The 21,410-nt window shown below is 33.0% G+C and overlaps 2 protein-coding genes across 2 annotated transcripts; both read right to left on the reverse strand.

The window, feature by feature from the left end:
• Positions 1–1,659: 1,659 nt before the first annotated feature.
• LOC147790123 (exopolygalacturonase-like) lies at positions 1,660–3,087 on the reverse strand. The gene is made up of 3 exons (XM_087128567.1): positions 2,763–3,087; positions 2,139–2,657; positions 1,660–2,047 (listed from the first exon to the last, which is right to left on the reverse strand). The coding sequence occupies exons 1-3, from the start codon at positions 3,084–3,086 to the stop codon at positions 1,784–1,786; spliced, it is 1,107 nt and encodes a 368-aa protein (XP_086984693.1). The 5' UTR covers position 3,087; the 3' UTR covers positions 1,660–1,783.
• Positions 3,088–12,869: 9,782 nt separating this feature from the next.
• Positions 12,870–14,516, reverse strand: LOC147790124 (exopolygalacturonase-like). Its single transcript, XM_087128563.1, has 4 exons — positions 14,361–14,516; positions 13,973–14,275; positions 13,349–13,867; positions 12,870–13,257 (listed from the first exon to the last, which is right to left on the reverse strand). The coding sequence occupies exons 1-4, from the start codon at positions 14,493–14,495 to the stop codon at positions 12,994–12,996; spliced, it is 1,221 nt and encodes a 406-aa protein (XP_086984689.1). The 5' UTR covers positions 14,496–14,516; the 3' UTR covers positions 12,870–12,993.
• Between the last annotated feature and the right edge of the window lie 6,894 nt (positions 14,517–21,410).

Below are 21,410 nucleotides of genomic sequence, written 5' to 3' on the forward strand. Positions count from 1 at the left end.
CAATATCATACCATTGTGGAGAGTCGTGTTCGTCTAACCTCCCTAACTATTTTATAGGTGTTCTTAGGACATAGTATTAAACTTAGTTTAGCTAAACATATTGATTACTCCTAGTTTTAGCTAAAAAAAATATATTAAATTTGAGCAAATAGGAGTCCTACGGACTTAAAATGGCCTCAATAATGTCAAAAACAACTTTTTAAGGGTCGAAAATGTTGGAAATGATTGGCGTTTAGATTTTAAACACTTTTTTTTTACTGTTTTATACACTCCTTTTCTTCGACATTCTATTCTAAATCATCAAGGTTGATCATTCCCCAAGAGAATTTCGAAAAACATAATTCGGGACTTTTGAAGCACGTGCTAAAAATACTGAGTAACGTTGATGTTTTTCGAAATTTTCTTGGTGAATGATCAACCTTGATGACTTAGAATAGAATGTCGAAAATTAGGGTTTCGATTTTAAACACTTTTTTTTACTGTTTTATACACTCCTTTTTTGTTCGATCAATTCTAAATCATCAAGCTTGATCATTCCCCAAGAAAATTACGAAAAACATCAACTGTTACTCAATTTTTTTAGCACGTGCTTGAAACGTTCTGGATTCGACATTCTATTCTAAATCATCAAGCTTGATCATTCCTCCTAAGGAAACCTTCGAAAAACATCGATCGTTACTCAGTTTTTTTTAGCACGTGCTTCTAACATTTTAACTAGAGAGAGTAGGGGCCTCTCATGGTCGAGGCTTCTCCCGTCGATCTTCATCCTCGTCAAAGCTTTTCTACTAATAAGCTGACATTTTAGTGACAAATGGAGGCTGAATCGGACCCAAAGTACTTCTCCCTTTCTCCTCAAAACTTTTTTTTGACTTCTCCCTCACCCAACAAAATTGTGATATGTTTACAAATAATCCCTCCCATTTTTCAGTTGTTTTAGAATATTTCAACTATTTCTAGAATTGTTTTTATATCTAATATGTCGGTTTCTTCTAAAACTAGTTTTTACCTTGTTTGCATTGTAAAATCCTGTATTCCTATTCAAATTAGAATTCTAAACTCTCTACGCCCTCTGGGATAAGATATTTTTCGAAACAAGCAAATCATAATGGTAAGATATTTTCCGAAACAAGCAAATCATAATGATTGCTGGTTTTATTATTTTCATTCGTTTTTTGCTATATTGCAATGGATTCAGCAAAACTCTTCTTATAAGAATAGCCTTTTTCTTGATAGCTTTGATTAATTTAGTACTTATTCTTATGAACTAATGAAATACGTATGATTTTATTTTCCTTTATTAAGATCTTTCTAGTTTGCTACCCATATTTTCTAAGTTAATTCCAATGATAGTTTATTTTGAATTAAATTATAAAGGGAGACTTTGTCCTTAATATTTCTTTTTATAAACGGTGTATTTTATATAACAGATTTTGAAATTTTAATGGTGTATTCCATAAATCTTATTGCTGTATTTTTAAAATTATTTATTAATACTTTCCATTTGTAATTTTTCCATTGTAAGGAACCTCCACAAACAGCGTGATACTAAATTCATGGTCTTCTGGTCTTCTCCTCCTTCAAAGCAAAAGCAATGTCAATTATGTAAGAGGACTTTATTATAGTATAAAAATAGAATCGTTAAGTATTAATTCTCCTAAATTTTAAAAATACAATTATTGAAAACATGCCCAACATCATGGCATGTTGTAAATCGAATTTTGAAAGTTAAAATAAAAATGATAGGAAGAATGGTTTGAAACATTTGTCGGCATTAAAAGATTATTCAATCAGTCGACGGAGTGGTCTCAGGTGGCGCTGGTTTAGCACAGATGGGAGGGTTTTGCTTTCCAGAAACGGTCGGTTTCACATTTGCACACTCAGACACAGCTGGCCCTTCTTTACCACTATAAGTGAGGTCAATATCAGCAATTTCCACCCCCTCACATGGATTACTTTTACTGCAAACGAGTTTGACTGCAACCGGAGTAGAAGATGTACCCCTGATATTCTTGAAACTAACTTTGCTAATCTTAATGGCGGATGGAACCTGGATGTTCAAAATAAACATTAAACATTAATTAATACTTGTTCAAAAGAAAATAAGTTGGAAACCAACGAGGTTCGAATTTAATACACACCTTTCGGTTGCACTGATTCCATGGACAATATTCTTGATCTATGATGATAGGGTTGGCAACATTTTCCATTTCAATATCTTCAAAATGCATGTCAGAGGCTGGGTATGAGACGGCAGAATCTGGCCATGATTTGATCCTGACACCATTTGTAGTACCGATTAATTTGCATTTCTTCACTGTAACTCCTACTACTTCTTTTTCAGTTTTATACTTGCCCAAGCTGCCTATGCTAATGCCATGTCCCGGTCCGCAAGTAACATCACTAATGGTTATTTTTCTGTTAGTGTATCCTACAGATATACAATCATCTCCCGTTGCAATTGCGGTATTGAGAATGTAAACGTCTTCTGAATCGCCCAAGTGAATTCCATCGGTGTTGGGACTATTGTGTGGTGCAGTAATTTTCAGGTGATCGAAGGTAAGATTCTTGCCGGCCAAAACATTGATATGAAAATTCTTGCTATCCAACGAAGTTATGTCCTTCACTATCGAATTTGTGATGAAATTGAACTTCAAATTCTGCCCATTTTAAACAAACAAAGAAAAAACACTCCCATGTTAAAGCATATAATGCTAACCCAGATTATAAGTTCTTTTTATAATTAAAGTAGTACGAGAATTTACCATGGGAAGCTTTTTGCATTCTTTCTTCAGGTGGCAATCATTCTTTTCCCAACCAGCTTTTCCTTGGCCATCGAAAACTCCAGTACCAGACAATGTCAAATGATCGACGTATTCCATAACAAGCAACCCATCTCCTTCCGTGTCGGTAGGAGAAGCTTGTAATGTTCCTTCAACTAGAAGCTCAATAGCACTTTTACATGGACCTTTGAGCCTGGATTCTCCTAATTGATAAGTTCCTTTTGGAACCAATACTTTACTTGGAGTAGCCGAAGCACATGCTTCCTTCCATGCATCTGCTAAAGCCTGTGAATTCAACCATTTCATTTGAGAAAAATATTTTGTACAAAATGAAATTTTCGTTTATCAACTTAAACAAATGTACACGTACTTTAGTAGCATCAGCATTAGGTTTGGCACCAAATGTCGTAATATCAAAAACACCGCTAGTAGCATCAACGGTAGCATTAGACACCAACAATAGCAACAGTGGTATTAATGCCATAAACTTTGATATCAATCCCATCCTTTCTAGTTCACCTGTCTCTTCTACCTTACCTTATTTTCTTTTCTTTTGGTACAAATTCTCAAACTTCTTAGGAATAAGAATTGATTTGAATGCATTCACCAACTCAAACCCTCTTTATATACAAACACAAAAATAACCAATTCAAACTAGCTAAATTTGTTAAAAGATAATTACGTGGTTTAAGGCAGGCCCTATAATTAGTTTTACCTTAAAGGAGGGAGGACTGGTTTGGTTTGGTTGAACATAACTCCTTCATTAAATTTATATATTAGATAAATGTACATCCTACAATTTTCAACAAAAGAACACGATAAAAATTGTCCTCAAAGAGTTTATCAAAATTTTAATATATACATTTATATATATTAGTTTTCAAACTCTATAGTATTACTCTCTACTTTTCTTACTTTTATTCCTATCTCACAAGTTCTCCTCTTTTTCTCCCGAGAAATATATCGATGAGAATAAATATTTTTTATTTTATTGTTTTTAGCGTGTATCAAAAATATATTAAAACGATGTGATGGAAAAAAAATTTCTTTAGTCATTTTTCAGCAATATTGGTCGGTCGAGGCCCGTTCATGCCCAATTGGTTAGTCGGGCTTGTCCATTTCCAATCCTAATGGACAAACCCTCGATCCAATTTTCTCTCAATTCTTCACATGTCTTGTTACGTGATTGATACATTCTATTGGGCGCACTTGCCGTATATTTTTCAGAATCAGCTCTAGAAAATTTGTAATCTATTTTTTAGAATCCGCTCTAGAATCAATATAAATGTATAGAATTTTATCTGTTGTTTTCTCAATTATTCCGGATGAATGGAGTTGTAGGGTTGCTTGTGATACGTCATGCGGAGTACACTTGGATTGATCAAGATCCCCTTCAGCTGTGATTTTTTTGGATCTTTATGCGGTCTCTTGCAGAAAATAGGTTGTAGCGTTTGGGCACGGTTCCCTCTACCTCCTTAGGCTGTTCTTGTTCCTTTTGTCAATGAATTCCTTTAAAGTTTCTTTTCTAAAGGAAACAAGAAGAGAAACAAAATTGAGCCCAATGGTGTTATCCTCGAAGATATTATTTAACTTTCTGGGATGATAACCCACCGTGAATTATGAAGTTAGTGGATATCATGTAAGGGGTATGGAATGAAATGATGAAAAAAATTTAGAATTTCAGGCTATTTCGAGGTTGAACGACGCATCAGTGCACAGGCTTCACGCGCACGTGGAGGTGCGAGTAACCAAGGAGTGGGACATGTGGGCAACGAGTGTAGTACGCATGTGGGTGGTGGAGGCTTATTTCAAGTTTCAGTTCGTTCTGTTCAACTCCTTTTGACCTGTTTTATCAATATTAGCTTATACTAACCTTGAAAATCATTAGATATAGGTCAAATTAAGAGAATTTGTGACGAAATTACCATATTATGAACAATTATGAAAGCAAAGGAATTGACGATTCATGTAAGTAGTATCTCGAAGCTCCTAAACAAGCATGTTACCATGGGATTAAGAGCTAGAAACGTTGAATGTATGTAAATGGCACGAGCTAAATAATAATAATAATAATAATAATAATAATCATGAATCCATGCCTAAAATGTGAGCATATTAGAGAATCGTGATTAGTAAGTATGATGTACGACTCTAGTTTATGCTTATGAACTATTTACGATATGGAGATGTGAATGAGTATTCTTAGTCTACTAATCCCGGCAAAACCCGTAACCAATGCGATGTGTGCCAAGTTGGGAACAATAAATATTTATGACCAGAGAATTTAGTGGACAAACCGTATTTGACCGAGAGTGAGCCTTACGTACGAGTCTAAAATTTGTAGTGAACATAAATAGAGCCAACAAATAAAACTTAAGGTTGCTAGAACACCTTAATATCAACGGGGAGGTCCTAGTAGATGAGACTAGGAGCCAAGGTAATGGTTGGATGGAGGACTCTATCCACACCAAAAGCCTAAGAATAACCCATTGGGAATAAAACTTAAAATATTTCCAAAAAATAATAAAATTTGTTAATGATAAGTTAGCTAGTTGAGGAGTAAATTAATTACTCGTCAAAATTATTTTTAATTTTTGTTTTTAGATAAATGTGAAGTAATGTGATCCAGATGACTGTGTAGTCGAGTTGGAGACTTAGGGATCCTACCTAGACCGGTAATTTGTGTCAATAGTAAGAACAGTGAATCAAACTTTCGAGTAAGGCCGATATTGTATTAAATTTATATTTAACATATCATTTAATTTTTAAAAATTTAATTTTGTCAGAGATTTACTAAACACAAATGGAAAGTTCAAATATTTATAAGCTAGATCTATTTAACTTTTTTTTTTTCTTAGAATCTAAAAATAAACTAGACAAACAAAATTTTGAGATTAATTTCGGTATATTCAAGGAAATGCATGAGTTTAAAGTATATTTTCTTACATTTAAAAATATTTTAAAGAGTTTCAAAGGTCAATCCAAACAAGCTTCGAGAATAATTAGTTGGTTTCTTCATATGTATAGATGCACATTACTCCATACGAAGCTGAGTTACTACCTTACAAAGAGTAGCCAATTTTATAGAATTAGTACCATTTTTGTATCCAAGTTTTCTTTTATTCAACATAGATATTAGACATGTATGGTTTAACTACTATATGGATCCCCTTTGACATTTGATCATTTTAATATCTCTACGTTCTAAATGTTCGTTGTTTTTTGTTCTTGCATTTTTAAATTTGATTCATTTTGGTCTATATACTTTTTAAACACGACTACTTGACTTTCTGTTTGCAAAATTTTAACCTACAATTTATACATAATGGAATCCATTTAATACATGTAGACTATATTTTAGGAAGGATGAGAGGAAAATGAAAATGAAGAGATTAAGATGAGCCTTGGGACAAAAATAGACCTATTGAAAAGGAATAGACAAAAATAGTTTAAATCTATTAAAAATAAAATAATCCAAGTTATCCTTCTCACTTAAAAGAACTTTTAGACGTTTGTAATAAGTTTATTATGGTAGGCGATGCATTAGAGCATTTCATATGTTACTATTCCCATGTTCCAACGTTATCCAACGGCTATTAAATTCATGTCTAATCAGATTAATCTAACACGTTAAGAATATATTTTTTGTAGAGTTAGCAAAACTTTATAAGTAATAATTTTTGACGCACTATTTGATCGAAATAGATGGGAAAGGATAGTTTCATTAATATATCAACTGGTTCAATCTACAGTGTATCTCCAAGAAAACAGGAATGACGGATAAACATTATAGATCAACTAGTTCCAACGTGCATAAACTTGGTGTTTAATCTGAAGAAATGTCATGAGAATTTATGTCTTAAAATCTCGTAATTAATAATTTGATTTAAAAAAATTTATTTAGAGTTTAAACAGTATCCATCCTATGAAAAATTGAAAGTTATTAGTGTCACGTCGTGGACCTCTGGAAAGATCATGTTTAAGTAGTAATATAAATGGTTTATAAAATATGGATAAAGTTGGGTGCTTTATTCTGATAACATTGTTGTTATGAGCCACGATTGTTACAAATGATTTGATCCAAGTCTTTCAAGTGAAAATATGAGTAGAGATACCTCGTAGAATGAGTTTGTGTAGGACTAAACCAAAATATTTTATCCATTTTTCTTTCTAATAAATTTTTTACTTGAGAAGATTAATATTTTACCGTATGATCATATGCAACTCGATCTTAATTCTAAGTGAGTTACGAACTCTACTTATTAGGGTTTATCATTTGATTTGCAAGGTTTGAACAACTTTCCTAACCAATTCAATATGTCTTCCATTTTAGAGACTAACCAAACAGAGAGTTGAGGACATGTCTTATGAGATGTAATTCAGTTATTTTAATATCAAGTAAGTAAAAGAGTAGTTTTCTAAGTGATGACATGAGAACTTGAATAAAAGGTCCCTACCCTCTTATCATGGTTGGATCATAAACAATTGTTCTTTCAAGAATTTGTGGTAATTAACAACTTAAATATAGTTACAAGGGCAAAACAAACGTTTGACCTAACCATAATTACGATAAGCTCTTAAAGGATCTAGTAATAATTTCATCTATGTAACAACTTGTCGTGCAGCGTATAGGAGTGCAACTCTAAATTTATCGTGGAGTGGCGTATAATTAGTGAATGATCATTAAATGAAGAATTTAAATAAGTGACATGTAGGTTCATAAACATATTAAATATAAAAGAAAAATGGTTTATTTATTTATTACAGAGTTCAAATTAATATTTAATACGTGGTCTATATCAACTCACAAAAAAAATTATATTATAATACATTAATAAAATAATTAATGTATTTTAAATACATTAAAATAATTATTGTTGAAGTAATGTTGTCACATGGTAAGCATTTTAATTTCATATTTGTAATATGTTATTTGCAAACTTGATGGTTTAAGTATATTGGAAGCATTAAATTTAAGATTTTATATTTATTTTAACTCAGAATGTCATATAAATTTCATCATGAAAAATCCGTCATAGAAAGTTTTATACCCCTGAATTCTCGACATTGCATTAATCGATTTAGGAAAAGTCCATAAGTATATTCAACTATCCATACAAAACTAACATTCACATTCACGGTTTTATCTTCCTAATGAGTTTACATTTTTCATGTTTCAAGCAGCTTAAAATTAAATTTAATTTGTTTTCAATGGATTTAGACTTTGAGATAATGTAATGGTTTGGAATTAAAATATATATATTTAAATTTGGTCCCATATCTCGCGATTTCGGGCGAGGCATTATTTTTGCAAAAGTAACCAACACAACCCTCCCTTAAATTCACATCTCTCATCCCTTATAAACACATCCAAATCCACACATTTACGGACCTGGGCAGGTAAGGGAGACAAATCTTGGATTTTAGGTTGTCGTATCTCTCTCGGGCCTCTGCTATAGGTGAACCACACTTCTACAACGCCCACGACCCAATACAAGCAGTCCATCCCGGAACGTATCAGCCCAGTGTGACTCAACCCAACCCATACAGCCCGCAGTTAACTTGAATAATGACCCGCCTCATTCCCGCGTTGACGCAGCTTGGCGGCGCAGTGGACTTGGCTTCTCAGCTAGACAGCTCGTTTAAAAATTATATACCATTTCCTAAGTTTTGGACCTTCCTAAAACCATTTTTACCTTATTTAAGGCATTTGAGATCCGTAAGACTCCTATCTATCCAAATTTAGTTAGGTGTAGGACTTATGTTAGAAATAATCATCATGTTTAGTTAGGCTAAGAGGTTTATATGCCGTAAGCATGTTATATGAATTGATATAGGTGAGAATTAAGCATTGGAATATAGTTTTCGAAGCGGCTGTCGAGTAATTAGTAACTTCGGTCAAGGCCAATCTTTTAGTGGTCTTACGGTTGGAGTAAGCTAATTGGTTGATGTATGATGGTGCATGCATCATATTAATTATGTGATGCTTATATGCTCTTTGTATTACCATGTATGCATGTGATATCCAATACACTATATTATGAATGAAATGAAATGTCATGTATGAAATTTTATGTCTTACCATATAAGTTACGTGATGGATTACGTGATATATACCATGTACATGATCCATATATGAAATATGTTATGGGGGGAAAGAGAAACGAAATGAAACAACTATTATGTTAGGAATGAAAATCATGGGACCTCATGCATGTATGTATGTCATGTACATCGGGATACTTCCCCGTAATGTTATGCTAGTACGGATGCGTACCTTCGATATTTATGTTTGTCATGATATCATGTGGGTCTTTCCTTTTCTGAGGCATCCAGTGACGTGTAATATTTTGTCCCAACCAAGTGAGGCCCAAGGGGTAGGTGTACGAGCCCGCCTAATGGGTCCATGAGCGTGTACGTGGGCCGTGAGTGAAAAAGTACCATGCATCAAACCCTATCCGAAACTAGAAAGAGCCTAAGGTCATGTTACGGTTTTAAAAGATAGATCTCAATCATGTATTGTGTGTGACTGCTTTACTAACTCCAATAGTGGGTTGACTTACCGAGAATTTCGTAAAATACTCAAGTCACATGTTACCTTATATTTTTTAAGTAAAGCCAAAACTCTCATGCACGAATGACGATAAACACTGGAAAGACCATGGAAGTTAGGATAGATCATGATAGGACAGCAGCATTGAATTTGAATTTAATTAGTAGTTGGTAGGTGTTTTATGCCAATTTGTTTTATGTTAAAAACCATGTTATATTTATTTATGTTTCGAACTGAATATGTAAGTCAATGCCTTTATTTTAAAAGTATTTATATGAATTTCTGCCTATGTGATTAAAGCATGCTAGGGTAACGTCACTAATTAACCTAAAAAAATTAGGGGCATTACCAATAATGTTTTGTTTTAAACGGTTGAAAATAGTAAAATATCAAGATTATTCCTAAAGTAAATTAGTTTGAGATAGAATTAAAAACCTAGCTTAACATTACTTTCATTCATTAATATAAATATAATAATTCATAATAACGAACTTAAAATAAAAATTGACTATGAGAAAACTCTATGGATAGTTTTATATAGATTAAGGTATTTTAGTTGATTGAAAGGAAATATCTGTAAGTAAGTAGGAGTTGAGTTGACTTAGAGTTGGATTAGTTTTTTTTAATTATTTTAAAAAGGTGATAATTAACTTTCAAAAATCAATTTAACCAACCTCTAAGGTTTATGAGATTAATCTAATTTGTCTGAGTAATAGTGTAACGCCCCTAATTTTCTTACCTAGATCAGACACGTCATTACATGCATGCCTTTAATAACATATGCGAAAATCTAAATAAAAATTTTAAACGAAGCCATGAACTTACATGTTTAATTTAAAACAATAAATAAAAATAATGTCGTCGTCGGTAACATAGATTTTTTTGTACAAAAATCAAGAGCTACCTATGGAACTATTAATTGAAAACAATGCATACTACCGTCCTATCTCAGCTTCCATGACCATTCCAGCATTCATCGTTATCCGTGCATGGACGCTTTATCTTTACATGAAAAATAAGACTAGCATGTAGCTCGAGTATTTTAGTAAATACTCAGTAAGTAATCTCATTGTTGGAGTCAGGTAATGCAAACATACACATACATGATGGAACCTATCTTTTAAAACAACGTATCATGAGCTTGAGTTCTGCCCAGTTTAGGTAGGGTTGGATGTGTGGTACTTCCCCATACACGGCCCACGCACGCACACATGGACATAGCAGGCAGACTCGTATACGTACCCCTGGGTCTGGCTTCATCGAACTAAACACGCTAATGCGTCGCCGGACACCACAGAGTGAAAGGCTCACATGATATGATGATGAACAAAAATATCGAAGGTATGCGTCTGTACTAACATAACATAACGAGGAAATATCCTAATGCACATGACATTGATAAATGCATAATAGCTTAAAATCATAGCATATAATAAGAATCATTTCGTTTTTCCTTTCATTCATGTCATAGTACACATATGAATCACGTATGAATAGTACTTATCACGACTTATATCACACACATTCATAACATGGCTTCACATGGCATTACATATCATGACGTAGCATGGCATCACACACATTCATAACATGGCCTCATAGGTCATCACATAACATACTTAAAATAGCATAACATTCCTAATTGTGTGCATGTAAGGGCCACAGGGCAAGCATGCTTCATCATACAATCCTTCCAACCAACAAATGTAGAGTCACTCACTTGTTTAGCCCAGATTCCCTTGTTGAACGATGAAAGTTCCACATTTGCTAATTTAGGGAATGATCGTTGGTTTATAACAAGGAATACTCTATCCATTGGTGTGAGGCCTTTTGGGGAAACCCAAAGCAAAGTCACGAGAGCTTATGCTCAAAGTGGACAATATCATACCATTGTGGAGAGTCGTGTTCGTCTAACCTCCCTAACTATTTTATAGGTGTTCTTAGGACATAGTATTAAACTTAGTTTAGCTAAACATATTGATTACTCCTAGTTTTAGCTAAAAAAAATATATTAAATTTGAGCAAATAGGAGTCCTACGGACTTAAAATGGCCTCAATAATGTCAAAAACAACTTTTTAAGGGTCGAAAATGTTGGAAATGATTGGCGTTTAGATTTTAAACACTTTTTTTTTACTGTTTTATACACTCCTTTTCTTCGACATTCTATTCTAAATCATCAAGGTTGATCATTCCCCAAGAGAATTTCGAAAAACATAATTCGGGACTTTTGAAGCACGTGCTAAAAATACTGAGTAACGTTGATGTTTTTCGAAATTTTCTTGGTGAATGATCAACCTTGATGACTTAGAATAGAATGTCGAAAATTAGGGTTTCGATTTTAAACACTTTTTTTTACTGTTTTATACACTCCTTTTTTGTTCGATCAATTCTAAATCATCAAGCTTGATCATTCCCCAAGAAAATTACGAAAAACATCAACTGTTACTCAATTTTTTTAGCACGTGCTTGAAACGTTCTGGATTCGACATTCTATTCTAAATCATCAAGCTTGATCATTCCTCCTAAGGAAACCTTCGAAAAACATCGATCGTTACTCAGTTTTTTTTAGCACGTGCTTCTAACATTTTAACTAGAGAGAGTAGGGGCCTCTCATGGTCGAGGCTTCTCCCGTCGATCTTCATCCTCGTCAAAGCTTTTCTACTAATAAGCTGACATTTTAGTGACAAATGGAGGCTGAATCGGACCCAAAGTACTTCTCCCTTTCTCCTCAAAACTTTTTTTTGACTTCTCCCTCACCCAACAAAATTGTGATATGTTTACAAATAATCCCTCCCATTTTTCAGTTGTTTTAGAATATTTCAACTATTTCTAGAATTGTTTTTATATCTAATATGTCGGTTTCTTCTAAAACTAGTTTTTACCTTGTTTGCATTGTAAAATCCTGTATTCCTATTCAAATTAGAATTCTAAACTCTCTACGCCCTCTGGGATAAGATATTTTTCGAAACAAGCAAATCATAATGGTAAGATATTTTCCGAAACAAGCAAATCATAATGATTGCTGGTTTTATTATTTTCATTCGTTTTTTGCTATATTGCAATGGATTCAGCAAAACTCTTCTTATAAGAATAGCCTTTTTCTTGATAGCTTTGATTAATTTAGTACTTATTCTTATGAACTAATGAAATACGTATGATTTTATTTTCCTTTATTAAGATCTTTCTAGTTTGCTACCCATATTTTCTAAGTTAATTCCAATGATAGTTTATTTTGAATTAAATTATAAAGGGAGACTTTGTCCTTAATATTTCTTTTTATAAACGGTGTATTTTATATAACAGATTTTGAAATTTTAATGGTGTATTCCATAAATCTTATTGCTGTATTTTTAAAATTATTTATTAATACTTTCCATTTGTAATTTTTCCATTGTAAGGAACCTCCACAAACAGCGTGATACTAAATTCATGGTCTTCTGGTCTTCTCCTCCTTCAAAGCAAAAGCAATGTCAATTATGTAAGAGGACTTTATTATAGTATAAAAATAGAATCGTTAAGTATTAATTCTCCTAAATTTTAAAAATACAATTATTGAAAACATGCCCAACATCATGGCATGTTGTAAATCGAATTTTGAAAGTTAAAATAAAAATGATAGGAAGAATGGTTTGAAACATTTGTCGGCATTAAAAGATTATTCAATCAGTCGACGGAGTGGTCTCAGGTGGCGCTGGTTTAGCACAGATGGGAGGGTTTTGCTTTCCAGAAACGGTCGGTTTCACATTTGCACACTCAGACACAGCTGGCCCTTCTTTACCACTATAAGTGAGGTCAATATCAGCAATTTCCACCCCCTCACATGGATTACTTTTACTGCAAACGAGTTTGACTGCAACCGGAGTAGAAGATGTACCCCTGATATTCTTGAAACTAACTTTGCTAATCTTAATGGCGGATGGAACCTGGATGTTCAAAATAAACATTAAACATTAATTAATACTTGTTCAAAAGAAAATAAGTTGGAAACCAACGAGGTTCGAATTTAATACACACCTTTCGGTTGCATTGATTCCATGGACAATATTCTTGATCTATGATGATAGGGTTGGCAACATTTTCCATTTCAATATCTTCAAAATGCATGTCAGAGGCTGGGTATGAGACGGCAGAATCTGGCCATGATTTGATCCTGACACCATTTGTAGTACCGATTAATTTGCATTTCTTCACTGTAACTCCTACTACTTCTTTTTCAGTTTTATACTTGCCCAAGCTGCCTATGCTAATGCCATGTCCCGGTCCGCAAGTAACATCACTAATGGTTATTTTTCTGTTAGTGTATCCTACAGATATACAATCATCTCCCGTTGCAATTGCGGTATTGAGAATGTAAACGTCTTCTGAATCGCCCAAGTGAATTCCATCGGTGTTGGGACTATTGTGTGGTGCAGTAATTTTCAGGTGATCGAAGGTAAGATTCTTGCCGGCCAAAACATTGATATGAAAATTCTTGCTATCCAACGAAGTTATGTCCTTCACTATCGAATTTGTGATGAAATTGAACTTCAAATTCTGCCCATTTTAAACAAACAAAGAAAAAACACTCCCATGTTAAAGCATATAATGCTAACCCAGATTATAAGTTCTTTTTATAATTAAAGTAGTACGAGAATTTACCATGGGAAGCTTTTTGCATTCTTTCTTCAGGTGGCAATCATTCTTTTCCCAACCAGCTTTTCCTTGGCCATCGAAAACTCCAGTACCAGACAATGTCAAATGATCGACGTATTCCATAACAAGCAACCCATCTCCTTCCGTGTCGGTAGGAGAAGCTTGTAATGTTCCTTCAACTAGAAGCTCAATAGCACTTTTACATGGACCTTTGAGCCTGGATTCTCCTAATTGATAAGTTCCTTTTGGAACCAATACTTTACTTGGAGTAGCCGAAGCACATGCTTCCTTCCATGCATCTGCTAAAGCCTGTGAATTCAACCATTTCATTTGAGAAAAATATTTTGTACAAAATGAAATTTTCGTTTATCAACTTAAACAAATGTACACGTACTTTAGTAGCATCAGCATTAGGTTTGGCACCAAATGTCGTAATATCAAAAACACCGCTAGTAGCATCAACGGTAGCATTAGACACCAACAATAGCAACAGTGGTATTAATGCCATAAACTTTGATATCAATCCCATCCTTTCTAGTTCACCTGTCTCTTCTACCTTACCTTATTTTCTTTTCTTTTGGTACAAATTCTCAAACTTCTTAGGAATAAGAATTGATTTGAATGCATTCACCAACTCAAACCCTCTTTATATACAAACACAAAAATAACCAATTCAAACTAGCTAAATTTGTTAAAAGATAATTACGTGGTTTAAGGCAGGCCCTATAATTAGTTTTACCTTAAAGGAGGGAGGACTGGTTTGGTTTGGTTGAACATAACTCCTTCATTAAATTTATATATTAGATAAATGTACATCCTACAATTTTCAACAAAAGAACACGATAAAAATTATCCTCAAAGAGTTTATCAAAATTTTAATATATACATTTATATATATTAGTTTTCAAACTCTATAGTATTACTCTCTACTTTTCTTACTTTTATTCCTATCTCACAAGTTCTCCTCTTTTTCTCCCGAGAAATATATCGATGAGAATAAATATTTTTTATTTTATTGTTTTTAGCGTTATCAAAAATATATTAAAACGATGTGATGGAAAAAAAATTTCTTTAGTCATTTTTCAGCAATATTGGTCGGTCGAGGCCCGTTCATGCCCAATTGGTTAGTCGGGCTTGTCCATTTCCAATCCTAATGGACAAACCCTCGATCCAATTTTCTCTCAATTCTTCACATGTCTTGTTACGTGATTGATACATTCTATTGGGCGCACTTGCCGTATATTTTTCAGAATCAGCTCTAGAAAATTTGTAATCTATTTTTTAGAATCCGCTCTAGAATCAATATAAATGTATAGAATTTTATCTGTTGTTTTCTCAATTATTCCGGATGAATGGAGTTGTAGGGTTGCTTGTGATACGTCATGCGGAGTACACTTGGATTGATCAAGATCCCCTTCAGCTGTGATTTTTTTGGATCTTTATGCGGTCTCTTGCAGAAAATAGGTTGTAGCGTTTGGGCACGGTTCCCTCTACCTCCTTAGGCTGTTCTTGTTCCTTTTGTCAATGAATTCCTTTAAAGTTTCTTTTCTAAAGGAAACAAGAAGAGAAACAAAATTGAGCCCAATGGTGTTATCCTCGAAGATATTATTTAACTTTCTGGGATGATAACCCACCGTGAATTATGAAGTTAGTGGATATCATGTAAGGGGTATGGAATGAAATGATGAAAAAAATTTAGAATTTCAGGCTATTTCGAGGTTGAACGACGCATCAGTGCACAGGCTTCACGCGCACGTGGAGGTGCGAGTAACCAAGGAGTGGGACATGTGGGCAACGAGTGTAGTACGCATGTGGGTGGTGGAGGCTTATTTCAAGTTTCAGCTCGTTCTGTTCAACTCCTTTTGACCTGTTTTATCAATATTAGCTTATACTAACCTTGAAAATCATTAGATATAGGTCAAATTAAGAGAATTTGTGACGAAATTACCATATTATGAACAATTATGAAAGCAAAGGAATTGACGATTCATGTAAGTAGTATCTCGAAGCTCCTAAACAAGCATGTTACCATGGGATTAAGAGCTAGAAACGTTGAATGTATGTAAATGGCACGAGTTAAATAATAATAATAATAATAATAATAATAATCATGAATCCATGCCTAAAATGTGAGCATATTAGAGAATCGTGATTAGTAAGTATGATGTACGACTCTAGTTTATGCTTATGAACTATTTACGATATGGAGATGTGAATGAGTATTCTTAGTCTACTAATCCCGGCAAAACCCGTAACCAATGCGATGTGTGCCAAGTTGGGAACAATAAATATTTATGACCAGAGAATTTAGTGGACAAACCGTATTTGACCGAGAGTGAGCCTTACGTACGAGTCTAAAATTTGTAGTGAACATAAATAGAGCCAACAAATAAAACTTAAGGTTGCTAGAACACCTTAATATCAACGGGGAGGTCCTAGTAGATGAGACTAGGAGCCAAGGTAATGGTTGGATGGAGGACTCTATCCACACCAAAAGCCTAAGAATAACCCATTGGGAATAAAACTTAAAATATTTCCAAAAAATAATAAAATTTGTTAATGATAAGTTAGCTAGTTGAGGAGTAAATTAATTACTCGTCAAAATTATTTTTAATTTTTGTTTTTAGATAAATGTGAAGTAATGTGATCCAGATGACTGTGTAGTCGAGTTGGAGACTTAGGGATCCTACCTAGACCGGTAATTTGTGTCAATAGTAAGAACAGTGAATCAAACTTTCGAGTAAGGCCGATATTGTATTAAATTTATATTTAACATATCATTTAATTTTTAAAAATTTAATTTTGTCAGAGATTTACTAAACACAAATGGAAAGTTCAAATATTTATAAGCTAGATCTATTTAACTTTTTTTTTTTTTTCTTAGAATCTAAAAATAAACTAGACAAACAAAATTTTGAGATTAATTTCCGTATATTCAAGGAAATGCATGAGTTTAAAGTATATTTTCTTACATTTAAAAATATTTTAAAGAGTTTCAAAGGTCAATCCAAACAAGCTTCGAGAATAATTAGTTGGTTTCTTCATATGTATAGATGCACATTACTCCATACGAAGCTGAGTTACTACCTTACAAAGAGTAGCCAATTTTATAGAATTAGTACCATTTTTGTATCCAAGTTTTCTTTTATTCAACATAGATATTAGACATGTATGGTTTAACTACTATATGGATCCCCTTTGACATTTGATCATTTTAATATCTCTACGTTCTAAATGTTCGTTGTTTTTTGTTCTTGCATTTTTAAATTTGATTCATTTTGGTCTATATACTTTTTAAACACGACTACTTGACTTTCTGTTTGCAAAATTTTAACCTACAATTTATACATAATGGAATCCATTTAATACATGTAGACTATATTTTAGGAAGGATGAGAGGAAAATGAAAATGAAGAGATTAAGATGAGCCTTGGGACAAAAATAGACCTATTGAAAAGGAATAGACAAAAATAGTTTAAATCTATTAAAAATAAAATAATCCAAGTTATCCTTCTCACTTAAAAGAACTTTTAGACGTTTGTAATAAGTTTATTATGGTAGGCGATGCATTAGAGCATTTCATATGTTACTATTCCCATGTTCCAACGTTATCCAACGGCTATTAAATTCATGTCTAATCAGATTAATCTAACACGTTAAGAATATATTTTTTGTAGAGTTAGCAAAACTTTATAAGTAATAATTTTTGACGCACTATTTGATCGAAATAGATGGGAAAGGATAGTTTCATTAATATATCAACTGGTTCAATCTACAGTGTATCTCCAAGAAAACAGGAATGACGGATAAACATTATAGATCAACTAGTTCCAACGTGCATAAACTTGGTGTTTAATCTGAAGAAATGTCATGAGAATTTATGTCTTAAAATCTCGTAATTAATAATTTGATTTAAAAAAATTTATTTAGAGTTTAAACAGTATCCATCCTATGAAAAATTGAAAGTTATTAGTGTCACGTCGTGGACCTCTGGAAAGATCATGTTTAAGTAGTAATATAAATGGTTTATAAAATATGGATAAAGTTGGGTGCTTTATTCTGATAACATTGTTGTTATGAGCCACGATTGTTACAAATGATTTGATCCAAGTCTTTCAAGTGAAAATATGAGTAGAGATACCTCGTAGAATGAGTTTGTGTAGGACTAAACCAAAATAATTTATCTATTTTTCTTTCTAATAAATTTTTTACTTGAGAAGATTAATATTTTACCGTATGATCATATGCAACTCGATCTTAATTCTAAGTGAGTTACGAACTCTACTTATTAGGGTTTATCATTTGATTTGCAAGGTTTGAACAACTTTCCTAACCAATTCAATATGTCTTCCATTTTAGAGACTAACCAAACAGAGAGTTGAGGACATGTCTTATGAGATGTAATTCAGTTATTTTAATATCAAGTAAGTAAAAGAGTAGTTTTCTAAGTGATGACATGAGAACTTGAATAAAAGGTCCCTACCCTCTTATCATGGTTGGATCATAAACAATTGTTCTTTCAAGAATTTGTGGTAATTAACAACTTAAATATAGTTACAAGGGCAAAACAAACGTTTGACCTAACCATAATTACGATAAGCTCTTAAAGGATCTAGTAATAATTTCATCTATGTAACAACTTGTCGTGCAGCGTATAGGAGTGCAACTCTAAATTTATCGTGGAGTGGCGTATAATTAGTGAATGATCATTAAATGAAGAATTTAAATAAGTGACATGTAGGTTCATAAACATATTAAATATAAAAGAAAAATGGTTTATTTATTACAGAGTTCAAATTAATATTTAATACGTGGTCTATATCAACTCACAAAAAAAATTATATTATAATACATTAATAAAATAATTAATGTATTTTAAATACATTAAAATAATTATTGTTGAAGTAATGTTGTCACATGGTAAGCATTTTAATTTCATATTTGTAATATGTTATTTGCAAACTTGATGGTTTAAGTATATTGGAAGCATTAAATTTAAGATTTTATATTTATTTTAACTCAGAATGTCATATAAATTTCATCATGAAAAATCCGTCATAGAAAGTTTTATACCCCTGAATTCTCGACATTGCATTAATCGATTTAGGAAAAGTCCATAAGTATATTCAACTATCCATACAAAACTAACATTCACATTCACGGTTTTATCTTCCTAATGAGTTTACATTTTTCATGTTTCAAGCAGCTTAAAATTAAATTTAATTTGTTTTCAATGGATTTAGACTTTGAGATAATGTAATGGTTTGGAATTAAAATATATATATTTAAATTTGGTCCCATATCTCGCGATTTCGGGCGAGGCATTATTTTTGCAAAAGTAACCAACACAACCCTCCCTTAAATTCACATCTCTCATCCCTTATAAACACATCCAAATCCACACATTTACGGACCTGGGCAGGTAAGGGAGACAAATCTTGGATTTTAGGTTGTCGTATCTCTCTCGGGCCTCTGCTATAGGTGAACCACACTTCTACAACGCCCACGACCCAATACAAGCAGTCCATCCCGGAACGTATCAGCCCAGTGTGACTCAACCCAACCCATACAGCCCGCAGTTAACTTGAATAATGACCCGCCTCATTCCCGCGTTGACGCAGCTTGGCGGCGCAGTGGACTTGGCTTCTCAGCTAGACAGCTCGTTTAAAAATTATATACCATTTCCTAAGTTTTGGACCTTCCTAAAACCATTTTTACCTTATTTAAGGCATTTGAGATCCGTAAGACTCCTATCTATCCAAATTTAGTTAGGTGTAGGACTTATGTTAGAAATAATCATCATGTTTAGTTAGGCTAAGAGGTTTATATGCCGTAAGCATGTTATATGAATTGATATAGGTGAGAATTAAGCATTGGAATATAGTTTTCGAAGCGGCTGTCGAGTAATTAGTAACTTCGGTCAAGGCCAATCTTTTAGTGGTCTTACGGTTGGAGTAAGCTAATTGGTTGATGTATGATGGTGCATGCATCATATTAATTATGTGATGCTTATATGCTCTTTGTATTACCATGTATGCATGTGATATCCAATACACTATATTATGAATGAAATGAAATGTCATGTATGAAATTTTATGTCTTACCATATAAGTTACGTGATGGATTACGTGATATATACCATGTACATGATCCATATATGAAATATGTTATGGGGGGAAAGAGAAACGAAATGAAACAACTATTATGTTAGGAATGAAAATCATGGGACCTCATGCATGTATGTATGTCATGTACATCGGGATACTTCCCCGTAATGTTATGCTAGTACGGATGCGTACCTTCGATATTTATGTTTGTCATGATATCATGTGGGTCTTTCCTTTTCTGAGGCATCCAGTGACGTGTAATATTTTGTCCCAACCAAGTGAGGCCCAAGGGGTAGGTGTACGAGCCCGCCTAATGGGTCCATGAGCGTGTACGTGGGCCGTGAGTGAAAAAGTACCATGCATCAAACCCTATCCGAAACTAGAAAGAGCCTAAGGTCATGTTACGGTTTTAAAAGATAGATCTCAATCATGTATTGTGTGTGACTGCTTTACTAACTCCAATAGTGGGTTGACTTACCGAGAATTTCGTAAAATACTCAAGTCACATGTTACCTTATATTTTTTAAGTAAAGCCAAAACTCTCATGCACGAATGACGATAAACACTGGAAAGACCATGGAAGTTAGGATAGATCATGATAGGACAGCAGCATTGAATTTGAATTTAATTAGTAGTTGGTAGGTGTTTTATGCCAATTTGTTTTATGTTAAAAACCATGTTATATTTATTTATGTTTCGAACTGAATATGTAAGTCAATGCCTTTATTTTAAAAGTATTTATATGAATTTCTGCCTATGTGATTAAAGCATGCTAGGGTAACGTCACTAATTAACCTAAAAAAATTAGGGGCATTACCAATAATGTTTTGTTTTAAACGGTTGAAAATAGTAAAATATCAAGATTATTCCTAAAGTAAATTAGTTTGAGATAGAATTAAAAACCTAGCTTAACATTACTTTCATTCATTAATATAAATATAATAATTCATAATAACGAACTTAAAATAAAAATTGACTATGAGAAAACTCTATGGATAGTTTTATATAGATTAAGGTATTTTAGTTGATTGAAAGGAAATATCTGTAAGTAAGTAGGAGTTGAGTTGACTTAGAGTTGGATTAGTTTTTTTTAATTATTTTAAAAAGGTGATAATTAACTTTCAAAAATCAATTTAACCAACCTCTAAGGTTTATGAGATTAATCTAATTTGTCTGAGTAATAGTGTAACGCCCCTAATTTTCTTACCTAGATCAGACACGTCATTACATGCATGCCTTTAATAACATATGCGAAAATCTAAATAAAAATTTTAAACGAAGCCATGAACTTACATGTTTAATTTAAAACAATAAATAAAAATAATGTCGTCGTCGGT

The sequence above is a fragment of the Cucurbita pepo genome, chromosome 11, assembly GCF_057944985.1.
Source record: "Cucurbita pepo subsp. pepo isolate OVF chromosome 11, ASM5794498v1, whole genome shotgun sequence".
Classification (NCBI taxonomy): domain Eukaryota; kingdom Viridiplantae; phylum Streptophyta; class Magnoliopsida; order Cucurbitales; family Cucurbitaceae; genus Cucurbita; species Cucurbita pepo.

Excerpts from the sequence above, each read along its gene's own strand:
- LOC147790123 (XM_087128567.1), bottom strand. The coding sequence starts at position 3,086 with ATGAAATGGTTGAATTCACAGGCTTTAGCAGATGCATGGAAGGAAGCA. Across the intron at positions 2,658-2,762 it reads AATGCAAAAAGCTTCCCATG|AATTTGAAGTTCAATTTCAT; the intron begins GTAAATTCTCGT and ends TAAAATGGGCAG. Across the intron at positions 2,048-2,138 it reads GGAATCAGTGCAACCGAAAG|GTTCCATCCGCCATTAAGAT; the intron begins GTGTGTATTAAA and ends TTGAACATCCAG.
- LOC147790124 (XM_087128563.1), bottom strand. The coding sequence starts at position 14,495 with ATGGGATTGATATCAAAGTTTATGGCATTAATACCACTGTTGCTATTG. Across the intron at positions 13,868-13,972 it reads AATGCAAAAAGCTTCCCATG|AATTTGAAGTTCAATTTCAT; the intron begins GTAAATTCTCGT and ends TAAAATGGGCAG. Across the intron at positions 13,258-13,348 it reads GGAATCAATGCAACCGAAAG|GTTCCATCCGCCATTAAGAT; the intron begins GTGTGTATTAAA and ends TTGAACATCCAG.